General features: G+C 44.7%; 1 protein-coding gene across 2 annotated transcripts in view; it reads left to right on the top strand.

Moving 5' to 3' along the window:
• ELOVL5 (ELOVL fatty acid elongase 5) overlaps positions 1 to 18,056 on the top strand; it is a 54,008-nt gene that overhangs the window by 1,243 nt on the left and 34,709 nt on the right. For both annotated transcript variants that reach the window (XM_044289229.1, XM_044289231.1), the window contains exons 2-3: positions 3,281 to 3,347; positions 10,429 to 10,616. In XM_044289229.1, coding sequence (XP_044145164.1) covers positions 3,290 to 3,347; positions 10,429 to 10,616 — 246 coding nt within the window. In that variant the 5' untranslated portion in view covers positions 3,281 to 3,289. The remainder of the gene's footprint in view (positions 1 to 3,280; positions 3,348 to 10,428; positions 10,617 to 18,056) is intronic.

Raw genomic sequence — 18,056 nt, 5'->3', positions numbered from 1 at the left:
ACACCCCACATCCCCACCGATTGGTTGTTTGGTTTAGGTCTCTCAGTGGTAGTCGGCTCTGGAACTACACATCACTGTCAGCAATGTAGCAGAGGGAGCTCATTACTACAGTGCTGCTCCCATTGACTTCACTGAGAGCAGTGATGTAGTAGCTCCCTCCACTACAATGGTGATGTGCTGTGTAGCTCCAGGACTGACTTCCAGAGCAGTGATGTAGTAGCTCCCTCCACTACAATGGTGATGTGCTGTGTAGCTCCAGGACTGACTTCCAGAGCAGTGATGTAGTAGCTCCCTCCACTACAATGGTGATGTGCTGTGTAGCTCCAGGACTGACTTCCAGAGCAGTGATGTAGTAGCTCCCTCCACTACAATGGTGATGTGCTGTGTAGCTCCAAGACTGACTTCCAAAGCAGTGATGTAGTAGCTCCCTCCACTACAATGGTGACAGTGCTGTGTAGCTCCAGGACTGACTTCCAGAGCAGTGATGTAGTAGCGCCCTCCACTACAATGGTGACGGTGCTGTGTAGCTCCAGGACTGACTTCCAGAGCAGTGATGTAGTAGCTCCCTCCACTACAATGGTGATGTGCTGTGTAGCTCCAGGACTGACTTCCAGAGCAGTGATGTAGTAGCGCCCTCCACTACAATGGTGACGGTGCTGTGTAGCTCCAGGACTGACTTCCAGAGCAGTGATGTAGTAGCGCCCTCCACTACAATGGTGACGGTGCTGTGTAGCTCCAGGACTGACTTCCAGAGCAGTGATGTAGTAGCGCCCTCCACTACAATGGTGACGGTGCTGTGTAGCTCCAGGACTGACTTCCAGAGCAGTGAGGGTTAACAACATTTCTAAAATCAGTTTTGAATAGTTTGAGGGGTGTTGTTTCTAAAATGGGCTAATTTATGGGGGGCTTCTATTATTTGAGCTGTTCAAAGTGACTTCTGAACTGGTCTAAAAAATTGATTTAAAAGTTTCCAAAATTACTTCTAAAATTCTAAACCTTCTAACGTCCTAATAAAACAACATTACCAAAATGATGCCAACATTAAGCAGACATATGGGGAATGTTAATTAATAACTATTTTATGAGGTATCGCTATCTTAAAAGCAGAGAAATTCAAATTAAGACCATAGTGAATTTTTCCATATTTTTGGTAAATTTGGGATTTTTTTTATAAATAAAGGTAAAACAAATTGACTCATTTACCATCAACATGGCGTACGATGTGGCACAAAAAAACGATTCCAAAGTTATTACCACGTAAATTGACATGTCAGATTAGCAAAATTAGGCCTGGTCAGGAAGGGGGTCAATGGTCTGGTCTGGAAGTGGTTAATGGATAGCACACTGACATGAGATGAAAAAGGCTCAAACTGGCCAACCATCTGGTATGTTTGGAGGTGTCGGAGCTCCCCCCTGGATGTAACCTATCCAATCCATGGTTGGTGCAGGAGATAAGCTGTCTCACAGGAGCTTATTCTTGCTGCCCTTTAAAAAACCCTATGAAAAATGCAGCATCAGGCGCTGAACGTCTCGAGAACCCGACTCTCAAACAGTTTGGTGCCGGAAGAGCAAATGGCACATAACTATGGAAATCAACCGGACATCCATGTTGGACACGCTGTATGTAAATTCATTATGCAGTAGGTCGTACAGCATGTGTTACTGGGCTGAATAGGACTCTAATCAGGTCCTTCTAATGTTACCTTTTTTTTGAACGGGTAAAAGAAACACCGTAGAGGCATGACCCTCCGGGAACTATAGGTAAGTGGGGACAGCAAAGTCCTTTCCCGTGGACACCTTTTGGATAGAATTTTTTTATTATTGCATTGTACTTATTTGGGGTTTAAAATCTTTTTTTTCCAGTTGGCTTTTATTAAAAATGTTCAACCATTTGACCACTACAGTCTGCACCTTTCACATAAAATCGTCTTAAATGAGAGTCTATGAGCTTTCAGGAGAACAGAGATAAGGGCTACAAACCGAGCCTTCAGGCCACTTCTCTGACAGATTTCACTGTGAAGGAAGAGCTCCATATCAAAACTGGTGTAAAGTAGAACTGGTTTAGTTGCCCATAGCAACCAATCAGGTTCCAGCTTTCATTTATCACAGATCCTTTAGAAAGAGGTAAAATCTGATTGTTTGCTATGGGCAACTTAGTCGGTTTCCTTTTCCCCCAGTTGATAAATCTCCCCTATATGTGAAAAGGCACGGGCTTAAATATCTTAATTCCGTTACCATGGACCATAACGCAATTCTATGACGGAATGTCTTTAGAGGCATTCCGTTATTCATTCCGTCATAATAGAAGTCTATGGGCTGCAAAACGTATCCGTACCGTTTCCATTATGCAGGGGAATCTCATAACAGGAAATTCGCTCATCACTAGTCCTGACTGCAGTACCAAGCACAAGCACTATGCAATATTTGGCGCTGTGCTTGGCATGCTGTGAGGTCGCAGTCCACATCTCTCTCCAGAGCACCGCAGCTTCTTCAAACATCTAATTGACAGGAGTGCCGGGGGTCGGACCCCCGTTAATCAGACATTGATCACCTATACTGAGGATAGGCCACCAATATTGAACTTCTGGAAAACCCCTTTAATAAAGTCCTATTAGAAAAGTGTTTTAGTACAAAATAAGTACAATACAATAATACCAGTAATGCATACAAAAAAAGTGTCCATAATTTCACTATGTGCGTTGGAATTTGCACTGCAAGTCAATTTAGTAAATTGTATCCACTTTTCTGCTACTGTGCCCGCTATGTTGTGGATTTTCCGCATGCAATTCCAAGCAGGTTATCTGTCCTGTGTAAACTTAACCTAAGGATCCATTCACGCGTCCATAGGTGTTTTGCGGTCTGCAAATTGCGGATCCGCAAAACACGGACACCGGCAATTTGCGGACCGCACTTTGCCGGCACTATAATAGAAAATGCCTTTTCTGGTCCGCAATAGTTCTATATATTTTTTTTTTTTCCGGATCCGGACAGCACATGGTATCCTTTCCAGCACCATTGAAAATGAATGGGTCCGCAAAATCCGGAACGGATCCGGAAAAAATTGCGGATGTGTGAATGGACCCTAAATGTGTACATGTGCACCGTCTCCACAGGCATTGCATCTTTACGAAGCAATGGGGCTGACCATGGCTATCGGTGGGGAAGTAGGGGTTGTGTTCTGGTATTATGGTGTTTGATATCGGCCTCCATTATGTTGCTGTTTGTCCTCTGTCCTTGCATTCGGCACTGATTTATGCTTTTTACTCTGTTAACTTTGTAGGTTTAAGAAATGGAGGCCATGGATAAAGTGGTGAATGGATATATAGACAACTTGCTTGGACCACGAGGTAAAATTCTATTCATAAATATTCCTTATATTAATGTATTATCTATGAGCGGTTTCGTTGAAGAAAGAGGCAGACCACCACTATTTTCTTTGTTTTGAATAAACCCTTTTAGGTGCATCAATGTGTGAACAGTTCCCTGGTGTACCCGGTGCATATTCTCTACAACAGGACATGCCATAGGAATCCGGGGGGCAGAGTTACTGGTCCTGATTTACAGTGTGAGCTTAGTCTAGGCAGTCCAAAGATGCACCAGATTTATCACAGTAGCTGATGTTTGACAATGAATCTGGAGCACATATAGACTGTCTATTCTAAGTTTATTGCCACCTACTAGTTGGCTTACTTTGTCTCAGAATGTTGGAGTAAAATTCTTAAACAGGATGTCTTATCTTGGACATTAGTGACATATTACTATACATTTCTATGGGACTACAGTAGCTTGGCTATCTCCAGCAGTCCCATTGAAGTGAATAGAGCGGTGGCTTCGCAGCACCGGAGGGCACATCTTCAATTTGAGCTGCGGTCATGCGTGTTAGTCCCTGTCAGGTGCAAAACCTCCTGTGTAGTTCCTGTCCCCAAGAAGAAGAACTCAGCTGTTCTGAATGATTTTTGTCCAGTTGCCTTGACCTCCTACTTGATGAAGACTCTGGATCACCTGATATCACTAGTCGGTACAGCCCTGGACCCCCTGTGGTTTGCATATAAGGACAGCATTGGAGTGGAGGATGGGGTCATCTACCTGCTGGCCAAATGTACTCCCACCTGGATACTACAGGCAGCATAGTGAGGATCATGTTCTTGGATTTCTCCAGTACATTTAATACAGTACCTTATAGCCCCTGCTATTGGGGGAGAAAGTGCATCAGTTACAGGTAGGTGAAACCACCATCTCATGGATCATGGACTACCTGACTGGTCAACCCCGGTTTGTGTGGTTGTATTTCTTATATGGCTAGGTGCTCCTCAGTGGACTGCATTGGCACCATTCCTATTCCACATCTATACCTCGGACTTCATATACAACTGTGGCAAAAATTCACTGTGGAGTGTATTAGCAATGGACAGGGAGCTGGTGTCAGACTTTGCCAGCTGGTGTGTGCCGAACCATCTACAGCTCAGTATCAGTAAGACAAAGGAGATGGTGGTCTTTAGGAAACTTAGACCCCCACCCCCCCATGACTAGTTTCCATCAATGCAGTGGACGTGGTTTGCACATACAAGTACCTGGGAGTGCACTTAGATGACAAATTGGATTAGAGTACTATTACCTGTGCTGTGTTCGAGAGAGGTCAGAGCGTCTGTACTACTTGAGAAAACTCAAGTCCTTAGCATTGTCTACTAAACTCCTGAACGTTCAGTCTTTTGTGACTAGTAGTATTTTTATGCTGGGGCAACAGCATTAATATAAGTGCACTGAACAAGCTGGAAAAACTGATAAAGAAGATCGGCTCGGCGGTAGGCTGGACAATCTGGAGGTCCTGGCAGAAAAACAAGCACTTGATAAGCGGCTGGCCGTTATGGATAATGCCTCATACCCCTTGTGCACTACTGTGGACAAACAGAGGCACATTCAGCAGAAGACTGATATAACTGTGATGTACTAAGCAGCGTCATGCGTGGTCATTTCCTCCAAGGGCAATAAGACTCTGCAATCGGTCTCCTTATTGCAGATCTACTACCTTCTCCTGCTACATGAACTGTGCTAAGCTACACCTTCACCTACGTGTCCAGTTCATATTGTCATTTATACTATCGTGATGCTATTGTTTCCGGTCTTCTTATGTATTAAATGCAGCACTGTGCCTTATGTTATGTTTGTGCCGTGTGTTCTCCATTTAATTCTATTGAACGTCTGAAAAAAGCCTAGCTGGCTTGCGGCACGCTCTCCTTCACTTTTGGGGACCTATTCTGGAGATGGGTATAGTTCTCAGAGGTGTGAGATATGCCATCAATGTCTGAGATGACACCACCCTTTTTCCACCAAGCCCTGCACCTCTCCTGCTAAGCCATGTATGTATAATACTTAAAAGATGTGGCAAACAGCATGTGTGTGAGAATTCTGGTGCATTTCCAATAGAAAATTTGCCCTGAGTTCTCTCCAGACACCAGTTTCCTAGGTCCTCGCTGCAGCTCAGCCCCATTCAAGTCAATAGGCCTGAGCTGCAATACCAAGCACTGCCACTATGCAACGTATGGCACTGTGCTTGGATAGCTGCAAGGAGGCTGCAGAGCTCACTGGAGAGTTGCAGCCTCTTCAAATAGCAGATCAGCGGAGTCGGACCTTCACCGATCAGATACCGATGACCTATCCCGAGGATAGGCCATCCATACCAAAATCTTGGACATCTCCTTTAACAGACAGCAGCAGAAGTTTGTATGGATGGGGCAGCAGTGTCTGGCAGATTATTAAGCAGTGTAGGTGCTCCTCAAGGAACTGTGCTGTCGCCCTTTCTTTTCACATTGTATACTGCAGATTTTCAGTATAAATTTGATTTTTGTGCCACCTGCATAAATTATCTGATGACTCGGGGGGTCAGTGGTGCCAGTCTAACTATCTGCAACTAAACATAAAGAAAACTAAGGAGTTGGTGGTGAGTTATAGCAGGAGAAATATTGAATATTTACCTGTCACTATAGTATTGAGGGTCAGTAAGTGGAGCAGGTAGTTACAAATATTTGGGGGTCCAACTGGTGAGCCGAGTGGTCTTCCTACGGAAACTAAGGTCGTGTAATGTGTGCAGCAAAAATATTTTACCAGTCCGTAGTGGCAAGTGCCATCTTTTGCAATCATCTGCTGGGGAAATAGTGTGCGGATGGCTGACGGTAATAAGCTCAACAAGTTTATCAGGAAGGCAAGCTCGGTTGTTGGTTGCCATCTAGACACTTTTGGGGAGGTGGTGGAGGAAAGGATTCGGAAGAAGTGTATGGCGAAGAAGAATAATGCATATCCATTATATGAGCTGTTTATAAGGCAGAGGAGCACCTTCAGTAACCGTGTAAAAAAAGATCAAGGAAATCGTTTGTGCTGACTGCTATGGGATTATATAACAACGACCTAAGTGTGAAATCCTTCAAGTGACTGTTGTATTACTGTTGTACCAATGGTGTATTGTTGTAATGTATGGGATTATACTGTCAATTGTCTTCTGTCATCCATGTCTATGTTGTGCTGCTGTGATGCACTTTATTGATCCCGAAGGAAATTTCAGTATAGTATCAGACAAGATGGCTGCCACCATAATCTACAAAAAATGAAAAATAAAACCAGTTTCAGCGGTAACTGTAGTTAGAAAATGTAACTGATAAATTCCCTTTAACAAATTGTATGTCACCTTCTTCATGCTGGCCTATATTTTGAAGAAAACGTGCAGAAAGGTCTCTTTCTATCCATGTCCGTATATTTGCGGACCATCACTTCTACTAATAAGAAGGAAGTCTTAGACCTCTTTCAGACGGGCGTTGCAGGAAAATGTGTGGTTGCGTTGCAGGAACACGCACGATTTTTTCCGCGCGAGTGCAAAACATTGTAATGCAACATTCACGCAACCCCATTCATTTCTATGGGGCCTGCATTACGTGAAAAACGCACAAAATAGAGCATGCTGCGATTTTCACGCAACGCACAAGTGATGCGTGAAAATCACCGCTCATGTGAACAGCCCCATAGAAATGAATGGGTCGGGATTCAGTGCGGCTGCAATGCGTTCACCTCACTCATCGCATCCGCGCGGAATACTGAAGGCACCTTTAAAGGACTACTATGCCACCACATATTAAAGGATAACTGATTTTCTTTTTTTTTCTTTTTTTTTTGGGGGTGGTATTGGATTGTGGTGATTAATATCACCTTGGCCCTATTTCAAATTTTCACTGTGTATTCAATTACCCCTTAATGCCACATTTTTGTTCCCTGCACTGCCTACTTTTACCTGTGCTTAAAATCAGGTTGCTATGCATGGTCCGTCTATCTGTTGAAGAACGGAGGACGCAGAAGCACGCAGCGTGCAGGGTCAGATTACTGTCAGCCAGGGACTGTAAGTAAATGATTAAAGTCAGGTCCTCCCCAGCAGCTGATAACAGTGCCTGAGCTGTGTGCACTTCTCCCTGTCCCTGCGCTTGGCAGACGCTCCCTCACTCAGCAGAGCTGGACAATACAGAGTTGGAGCAGTGCAGACCAGGGAAGGGAGATCTGCCGTCTGCTCAGTGTATAAATGAAAGCAACATGTGGTAAGAGAACCCCTTTGTGCTGCAAGAGATAAACCCTTTAGGGGGGAGGGCTCTGGTTACTGACACTTTTGGGGGGCTATTGTTACTGGCTAGTGAGGACAGGCGGGATTAGCCTCAGGGTGAGGGCAGTGGCGGCCATCTTAACTGAATGGTCAAATTGCAGTTTTATGCAGACTGGTTGCTAAGGGCTGAATCTTATTAAATATGGGGTAAGTCAGTCTAAGGGTAACTGATTCTGGAATATCATGTTATTAGTAACTACATATATGAAAATTGAAATTATGGTCTAAATGTGACAGTTATCCTTTAACCTCAGCTATGCTGAGGGCTGAGCGATCATTCGGACTCATTTGATTATTCAGCATTTCAATGCAGTGAGATTCTGATGTTGTCAACATTGTGATCTCAGTATTAGCCCTGCCCCTACAGACGAGGCTAATATCAGACCACATGAACACCATGGGACCCTGGCACTGACTGAAGCATGGGAGTGAACCGAGAGCAAACTTCTCCACGCCTTCATTCATCGCTACGGGACTTGCAGAAAATAGCCAAGTGCCGGCTCAGCTACTTAGGAAGTCCTATAGGGGTGGCTGCGCTTGCTCTGCTTGTTCTCCACTGCTTTGGGACGTCAGATAACAGCCAAGTGCTCTTGCTCAGCTGTTTTTTGCAGTCCCATGGCAGTGAATGGAGAGTACACCGCACATGCGTGGAGTGCTCTACAGTAACTGCAGTGTCCCAGTCCTGACATTGGAGTGGGTTCCAGAAGTAGGACCCACATCTTTCTGACATTTATGGCATATCTATATGCCATAAATGTCCCAAATGTGTATACCTCTTTACGCTGACATATCCGCTTTATTGAGCCAATCAGACCAACAGCCCCTTGTGGATACTTTTCTACACTCAACATATCCAGAATTAAATGTTACTGGTGATTTCAGTGGTGCATGCAGAGAGAGGATGTATTCATGTGGTTGTGCTGCTACAGGTCTATGCAAAAATGTCTGAACAAACTGCCACACCCAGAGCATACTGTGTATATAAAAACCACCCAGGGAGCAAAAGTGCTAGGCAACGGTCTTGAAATTCCACTACCCAAAACACAGGGAAGATTTATCAAAACTGATGTAAAGGAAAACTGGAGTGTATGTGGAGGCTCCAATCCTGGTTTTGGCTCACAATCGCTGATGGAAATCACTGACCAAACACTGACGAGTGAATGAGGCTTTCCACTGCAGATTTGCACAAGACATGCATAACACACACTGTGTGCACGTGGCCTTAGGATGGCAATTTAGTTATAAAGGGTTTATTATAGGGATCGACCGATTTTGATATATTTTTTTTTTTTAGGGCAGATACCAATAATCTATGAACTTTCAGGCTGATAATTTATACCAATATTCTGTGACTTTTCATTTTTGGGGGAAAAAAAAATTCCTACACAAATCTGATGAAAATGAATGTTTATCGTTAAGGTGTGTGTGTGTGTGTGTGTGTATGTATGTGTGTATATATATATATATATATATATATATATATATATATATATATATATATATATATATATATATATATATATATATATATAATATAAAAAATTTTGCCCCCTTAGGGACTAGAACCCTTGTCCTATCCACCCTGATGAACCCTTGTCCTATTCACACAGCAGCATGGAGCAGACTATGGCAGCCAAGGCTTCAATGGCATCCTGGCTGCCATGGTAACCTATCGGAGCCCCAGGCTTACACTGCTGGGGCTCCGCTCAGAAGTTCCACTGAGGAGGAGGGGAGAGGGGACCCTGTGGCCACTGCAACCAATGATTAATACTGGGGTTGGGCAGAGAGGGAGCGCACTGCACAACCAATGATTAATACTGGGGTTTGGGGGGTGCACTGTGCCACCAATGAAGATAACTCTCTCTAATTCAGATACAGGAGGCGGGAGCTGGCTGCAGAATCACATAGCCGGCTCCCGACCTCTATGAGCGGTAGCTGCGATCCGCGGCAGTTAACCCCTCAGGTGCAGCATCTGAGGGGTTAACTACCACAGATCGCAGCTACTAGTCATAGAGGTCGGGAGCCGGCTATGTGATTCTGCAGCCAGCTCCCGCCTCCTGTATATGAATTAATGAGAGAGTTATCTTCATTGGGGGCCACAGGTTCTCCCTCCTCTCATTGGTGGCAGCGGCACATGGGGGAGGGAGACACTGCTCCTTCTCCCCTGTGCTGCTGCTGAGGGAACACGGAGAGCGCTATCAGCAGCGCGATCTGTGTTCCCCATACGTTATCGGAATATCTTCAAAATAGATGCCGATACTGATAACGTTCAAAATCCTGAATATCAGACGATAATATCGGTAAAACCGATAATTAGTCGATCCCTAGTTTATTACATATCACGGTCACGTAGTTGTTTTTGCAGCATTTCTATTTTTTTTAATTAAGGTGGTTTTGTCATGGCAATGTGAATTTACCCTTTTGCACCACCTTTGTAGGCCAGTTACCTCTCAGCAAAAAATGCATATTTCTCTGTGAATTACTACAGCGTTGCGGTGTGGTTTTTGGTCCGATGGAAGAGGCTTCATTAGCTTGCTTCACCTGTTGTGTGAGCAAAAACAGAGTTGCGAAACTGCAGAGAAGTTGGAGGGAAAATGTGTATGATTTTGCCATTTGGCAGAAAGCCATTGCCATCCAGCATGTGTGGGAGCACCCTTTCAGAGTTTATAGCCTGCCATTTTTTCCACTGATGTCACTTGTCCTAAAGCTAATTTGGGATGAGAAAACTGCAGACTACAGACCCACTTGTGACGTAGAGTCTCTAACATAGAGCTTTTCTTTTTACATTTCAGACCCGAGAGTGAAAGGATGGTTCATGTTAGATAATTACATCCCCTCCTTTGTCTGCACCGTCCTGTATTTATTGATCGTATGGCTAGGACCGAAGTACATGAAGAACCGGCAGCCTGTGTCCTGCAGAGGGATTCTGGTCTTCTATAACCTTGGCCTTACACTGCTCTCACTGTACATGTTTTATGAGGTAAGACCGACTTACTGTGGGTTATTCCCGTCTTTGCCATCAAAGGCCAAGATGGAACAGCCCCTTTAAATTGGACTGTCGTTTTCGTCTGTCAGTCTCTGTTTTGACATTCTCCATGTGTATGCTGAGCTTAGGTTTACAGGAGTTATCCAGTGGGAATAATATATATATATATACTTTTTTTTTTTTATGATTACTCAGTGACTTAAGAATACAAAAGAACCTATATTGATCCCCCACTGCAGCGCTGGTCCCTGTTGTGGTAAGACATCCAACGGCCAATACTTTCAGGGCCAGACCGAGAATAAAAAGCAGCTCTGGAACACAAACCTCAGCCCATATGAAATATCATGAAAAAATAGCAATGTATGCTTCCGCAAATTTAGCTTTAATCATTAACTGCTCCCTTAACCCATTCACGGCATTGGACATACATGTATGCTAAAACGCCTGGTCTTTAAAGATGGTGCCTGCTCAGCAGCTGAGTGGGCGTCATAACCGCCAGGTGCCTGCTGTTTTACAGGTGGTCCATGATCGGCAATAATGCCGGTAACAGACTTTTAGCCCCTGAGGTGCCATGGTCAATTGTGACCACAGCAACTGAGCAGTTATTTTCCCGGGAGTACTTTGCCCCCCGGGAATGAACAGCTCCCCTGCGCCCAGATCAAGAAAGCTGTTCAGTTGCTCTGGCAGCCTTGGGCCTTCTGAATGGATTGATTATCCCATAAACTGCAATGGTAAGCCATTGCAGTCTACAGCATAAGCAATCAGGTGATCGCATGTTAAAATCCCCTAGAGAGACAAAAAATTAATGCATTAAAAAGTTAAAAAAAATAAAATATATTTGTGTGTGTGTGTGTATATATATATATATATATATATATATATATATATATATATATATATATATATATATATATAATATATATATATGAAATCACTCCCATTTCCCCATAAAAATAAATAAATAAAGATCATTAGTATCGCCGCATCCCAAAAACCCTAAACTATTAAAATATAAAACTATTTTATCCCAAACCGTAAATGGTGAATCTTTTCTTACGCCCCACATTTTTGCCATTATCTGAAGAAAAGCTACGGTTTAAACGTGCCCGTACATATCCTGCCAAATACCTGACCTCTATGATGGCTTTCCAGAAAGAATCCAGCACGTTGGAGTTCAGTTTGGCAGATCTTTTGTGACAGAGGCGTTTGCTGCTCGTCTCCTTCTACCTAGCGTAGCTGACCATGCACGTGTATTGTAGAAGGATCTGCCCACATCACGTTTGGGCCTCCATCAGAGGTCTACGTTGGGAGGACTTCCCAACGTTAGGCTCCAGTGTATGCCACTATGTAGGTTAAATAAGATTGTATGCTGTGTGTAATACAGGATATATGATTTTCCCCATGTACACCTGCGCTGTGGATACCAAGCAGTCCATTTTCTGTCATCCGTCAGGTGAATGCAGCGCTATGCATACGTGAGGTATGCAGAGGCCAGCAAACCCCATATCTTCATAGTGCCTGAGACTGGGAGTTGTGGGTCTACAGCGCTGAGTAAAGGGTTAATCATGTCTTCTAAGTACCGCTGGAATGTCCACACTCCAGACCAGAAAATAGATTTGGAATTTCTGTTGCGGACACACAGTGTTCTTTGTCACTGAAATGCAGAGTTTCACTTAATCTGCTTTACTGGTCCAATATCAGGCAGACGTTATGTGATGTAAAGTAGGTCAATTATACTGCAAACGTAACGAGAGAAGTCATTTCACTCTTTGTACTGAGGCAGAGGCCAATACTAAATAATATATTTTTTATTTTTGCTGTGGTTTTAATGATTTTGTTACTGATGGGGGTGAGCTTTTGCTGAGCCTTTTGCGCAGTCAGAGCTGCAATGTAAAGAAAAGGGGAAGGACATGGTAGGATCCTGAGTCTGTGATGAGATGGATGGATTTCAGACTACCTCAGATGTCCAAAGGACGAGGTACAGTACCTTTTCTGTGGGTCCAGGGCTGGGCCAGGCTGCCAGTGTACCCATATACCTTTTGGATTGCTTCTTTTGATGTGCGTTGTCATGGTCTTGGCATAAAAAGTCAAACTGGCTCTTGGAGTGGTCTGACTCTGAAGTCTGTGGTATTTTGTCCACTTCTGCCCTAATGAAGCAAAGTTAGAAAACCGTCAACAGTAAGGTCAATTTATAGTAAGTAATTATCACTTAAAGGTAGCGACTATTTTACACCCACAACTGGACATTCAGCTTAAGCAAGACTTCTAATGTCTCCCGCTGATCTTGAGAATGAAGGGGTGGTATGCTGTCACTTTCTATGATGGGAGTATCAGTATAGCTAAACTGTCTAGTAAAGGTACTTTTACACTTGCCTTGTTTGATTCCGGCAGGCAGTTCCGTTCTCTGAACTGACTGCCTGATCAGGCAAACTGTATGCAAACGTTTTCAGACTGATCAGGATCCGGTATTGTTTTTTTTTCAAATTTTTAAAGGTCTGCGCATGCGCAGACCGGATGGACTGATCCGGCATGCCGGTATTTTGAATGCCGGATCCGGCATTCAGGCAAGTCTTCAGCCTAAGGCCTCTTTCACACTTGCGTTGTCCGGATCCGGCGTGTACTCCACTTGCCGGAATTGCACGCCGGATCCGGAAAAACGCAAGTGTACTGAAAGCATTTAAAGACGGCTCCGTCTTCAAAATGCTTTCAGTGTTACTATGGCACCCAGGACGCTATTAAAGTCCTGGTTGCCATAGTAGGAGCGGGGGAGCGGTATACTTACAGTCCGCTCGGCTCCCGGGGCGCTCCAGAATGACGTCAGAGCGCCCCGTGCGCATAGATGACGTGCCATGCGATCACGTGATCCATGTGTTTGGGGCGCCCTGACGTCACTCTGGAGCGCCCCGGGAGCCGCACGGATGGTAAGTATACCGCTCCCCGCTACACTTTACCATGGCTGCCAGGACTTTAGCGTCCCGGCAGCCATGGTAACCATTGAGAAAAAGCTAAACTTCGGATCCGGCAATGCGCCGAAACGACGTTTAGCTTAAGGCCGGATCCGGATCAATGCCTATCAATGGGCATTAATTCCGGATCCGGCCTTTTTGGCCGGTTAAAAAAGCGCAGCATGCTGCGGTATTTTCTCCGGCCAAAAAATGTTCCGTTCCGGAACTGAAGACATCCTGATGCATCCTGAACGGATTTCACTCCATTCAGAATGCATTAGGATAAAACTGATCAGGATTCTTCCGGCATAAAGCCCCGACGACGGAACTCTATGCCGGAAGAAAAGAACGCAGGTGTGAAAGAGCCCTAAGGGAGAAATGCAACAAAATAGAGATGCATACATACAGTATTACATTTAATATCACCTGACCAACCCAACAGCAGTTATACAGTGAGTTACGGTTTTAGTCAGGAACTTCCCTGTCCTTACATGTAGGCTTCTAGTACATTGCTTTGAATGGCAGATTATATAACTGCCGTCTTTCATAGCATGTTTCCCAACCTTCATTTTGCAATATATTCATTGTGCAAATATCTTCATGCAAACGTGGGCTATGAACTTTAGGGACCATGCACTTGAACTACTTCAGATGAAGTAAGGCTGCCATGGAGGTACATACAGATCCTGCACTTGTGGTTCACTGCTAATGGCGATCCGCAGAAAAAATGCATACAATGGAGGATGACCGCAGCGGGCCGCAAGTACCACAATAGACATCCTACACAGGATAGCAAATGTGTGGATGTGATAAACAATCAAACAAAATAACAATAACTTATACAAAGACAGGTGCACTCTGCGGTCTTACTAAACCCTCATACTGATGTAAAATTGAGAGATTAGCCAACATATCCTACTGTTGAGGACATGCATGTCAGGTCCCGAGCTACTTGAGAAACCTTAGCGCGGTGCTCGGGCTCAAACGCTAAACCTACCTTTAGCCGTATGGGCAATGCCAGGAGCCAGTGGGCAAATTACAGGAGCGCAAGGTCTGACTCAGAGCAAACTCCCAGTTACCTCCAGCATGCAGCCATGCTTACAGTGGGAGGAGGGAGAGAGCTCTGAGCCCCACCCAAAACTGGCTGATATAGCCCAGGCCTCACATGTGCACCAGAATGTTGCCTGTAGATGGAAATAAAGGCACATTCAGACTATCAGACTAGGAATACTAGTACCGTATTTTTTGCCCCATAAGACGCCCCCCCCCCCCCCCCCCAAAAAAAAAGTGGGGGGGGGGGGGGGGGGAGAATGGCAGTGCGTCTTATGGGGTGATTGCTGCCATTTTTATTGCGATGTATCAGCAGGGAGGGAGGAGGGGTTGGAGGCAACTCACGGCGGGGCCCGATGCAGTCACTGTACTCTTACACCGGGCCCCGTACACACAAGTATTCAGATGTTAACTGTAGGCAATCCATATTCAAACTACAAGGTAGCGCAATCTGCGTACCTTAATACTCACTATTGAACGCCCGTACTTGCAGGCAGGCTGGCTGGTCACTCACTTCCTCATAGCGCATGCTCCGCACACTTTATTAATGAAGCAGGCGGAGCATGCGCCGTGAGGAAGTGTGTGACCGGCCATCCTGCCTGCAAGTATGGGCGTTCAATAGTGAGTACAAAGGTACGCGGATTGCACTACCTTGTAGTTTAAATATGGATTGACTACAGTTAACATCTGACTACTGGTGTGTGCGGGGCCCGGTGTATTAGAGTACAGTGACTGCACTGGGCCCTGCAGCCATTTTAACACCAGTTGCCGACCCACACTTGTATTAGGGTCACTATTTACTGTACACAGGGACACTGTTATGGGGGATATCTGTGGATGACATGTATATATCATGCTATATATGTGCCATCCAGAGATGCCTCCACAACAGTGCGTCCTCCACAGACCACCATTAGTTCAAAACCCACCAAAAGCACACCTTTTGGTTCAAAACATTTTTTTTCTTATTTTCCTCCTCAAAAACCTAGGTGCGTCTTATGGGCAGGTGCGTCTTATAGGGCGAAAAATACGGTATGTTTTAAATAAAAGTTTGTTCATATCGTCAAGAACATGAGTGCCGGTCCTTCTTCCCTATATACTCGTGGGATGCCTATCCTGGACGCGCATACCATGTGCAAACTGCAATGCTAACCCATCTTCTCCTCCGATCTGAGTGCTGTAATTCAAGCAGAAATGAAGGGTACAGTATGTATAAAAAGTCTAAAACCAGTGGATAAAACGATTTGCTCCAAAAAACACTTTTATACCATATGGTAATTAGGTTCTGAAAGTGCCCAGGGGCGGCGTTCATGCGGCTGGTGCCCAGGCCCCTCTGCGCTTTGCTCACCAAACCCCTCCTCTTTCACCCCTCTGGCCCGCCCTTGTTTAATCTGATTACCTCCTCCTCTGTCTGAAATCCCGCGTCCTCGCCGCTCCACACATTCCCGGCGCGTGCGCACTGCATTGCCCATTTTGGGCAGAGGAAAAGGGACTTTCAATGCGCATGTGCCAGCCTGGGCAACCCGATCCAGCCGGCGGAGGCACAGGATTTCAGACGGGGAGGAGGAGGTAATCAGATTAAACAAGGGCGGGCCAGAGGGGTGAAAGAGGAGGAGTTTGGTAAGCAAAGCACCGAGGGGCCTGGGCACCGGCCGCATGAACGCTGCCTCTGGGCACCTTCAGAACCTAATTACCGTATGTTATAAAAGTGGAGCAAATCGGCGATGGACTGCAATATGAAAGGTACCATAGTAATCTGGGGAAAGTAATGGAGAACCTGATCTGAGTGGTCTGTAATGGTCATATTTGGTGAAAGACTCCCTAAATTAATCGCATCTTTAGCAGTCTGAGCGCCAGAAACCGCTAGTGGCTGGCGCAGACTTCAGCACTAATTTAACCAGTTTCTGAGGTAAGTTATAGTAAATCTGGTGGGCTGGTCGAAACCCTGTTCCCTCCCGTTAAGCCTTGATTCCTTTTCTCACCACTTCGGTAGACTGGCGAAGGTTACAATTGTGGCCTTAGCAAATGTCCCTCAATATGTTAAAATCCAATCTGCACAGTAATCTGGAATAGGTCCAATATTCTTTACTACTAATTTCATGTTATATTTCAAATATGGAGATTCAAATTCCCATGCATAGCAGTAGTTGTACAATACTTTCTAGCTGCAGCCACCACTATGGGACACTTAGGATCTTACTGCATGTTATTGAACTTGAGAAATGAGAAATCCATACACAGAAAGCTTTATCTAGTAGTGGTTGCAGGCAGCCAGAATATTGTATGTGTATAGGGGTGTCAGGGATGGAGGATCCGGCATATTGGCCTTCTCCTCACTGAAGATGTTACCGCCAGAGGGGGCTAGTAGTGGCCTATTCCACTGTCCCCTTTGGGAACACGTGAACACTCATCTAAACTGAGCAAGCGTGGGGGGGAGGGGGGCACACTGACTGCATGAATTCTGAATGACTGGAGCTCTTTTTCAACTACTAATTTGAGCGCGGTTCAGTGAATATGGGCAAAAGTGCACTTGGCTCATCATTAGCATGGCGTGATGACTGACTAAAGTACACTGATATGTGACCATGTCATCCAGTACATGAGGCTACATTAACCGAGATTAATACCCAATTACACAAGTTTCTGGTAAAAAGACTATTCTCTGTAGTTGCAGATAGTTCATGACTTAGGTACATTTTATTATACAACTACCCGTGTGAGGAACTCATTGAAACCATCTTATGGCACTCACATGAAGGGTAGGCCCTCAATTAAATATACAGGATTGGTGGGGGCAGTGAAATCATAAGGTCACTACCTGGACAGCAATAAACATTACTGCACATAGTCCCAGACATGTTACAGGAAGCAGTAGCCATCTGCTGCAGCCATACGTATTTTATGTCGGGACCATGTGTAGCATCTTGTCAATTTTGGGTTAATATAGTGTCAGGTTCTGTTCTCATCAACATTTCGTTTCTGGTCTTCTGATCCGTCGGAAGAACAGAAAAAATAAATAAAAACACGTATCCTTTATATTGAGCATCCATTATGTTCAGTTGCACATTTTCCATACTTGTTATTTTAGACTAGAGAAAAAGTCCTCCGTGAAGGACTTTTTCATCAAATGAATATGGCTAAGGCTGCTTTCACATCTGTGTTTTTGCTGGATCCCTCATGGATCAGCAAAAATGCTTCTGTCATGATAATACAACCATCTGTATCTGAACGGATCCGGTTGTATTATCTCTTAAAATAGCCATGACTGATCCGTCTCTAAGACCATTGTAAGTAAATGGGGGACGGATCCGTTTTCTTTTGTGTCAGAGAAAGTGTAACCGTCACCATTGACTTACATTGCTTGCAGCGCTTTTGTGTGCATCATGGGAACGCAATGAAACGGAAGGGAAATCGCAGATGAGAAAGTAGTTTAAAATAG

This window comes from Bufo gargarizans, chromosome 4, assembly GCF_014858855.1.
Source record: "Bufo gargarizans isolate SCDJY-AF-19 chromosome 4, ASM1485885v1, whole genome shotgun sequence".
Lineage (NCBI taxonomy): Eukaryota > Metazoa > Chordata > Amphibia > Anura > Bufonidae > Bufo > Bufo gargarizans.
The sequence above is the reverse complement of the archived record's forward strand: the minus strand, read 5'-3'. Positions and strand labels throughout refer to the sequence as shown.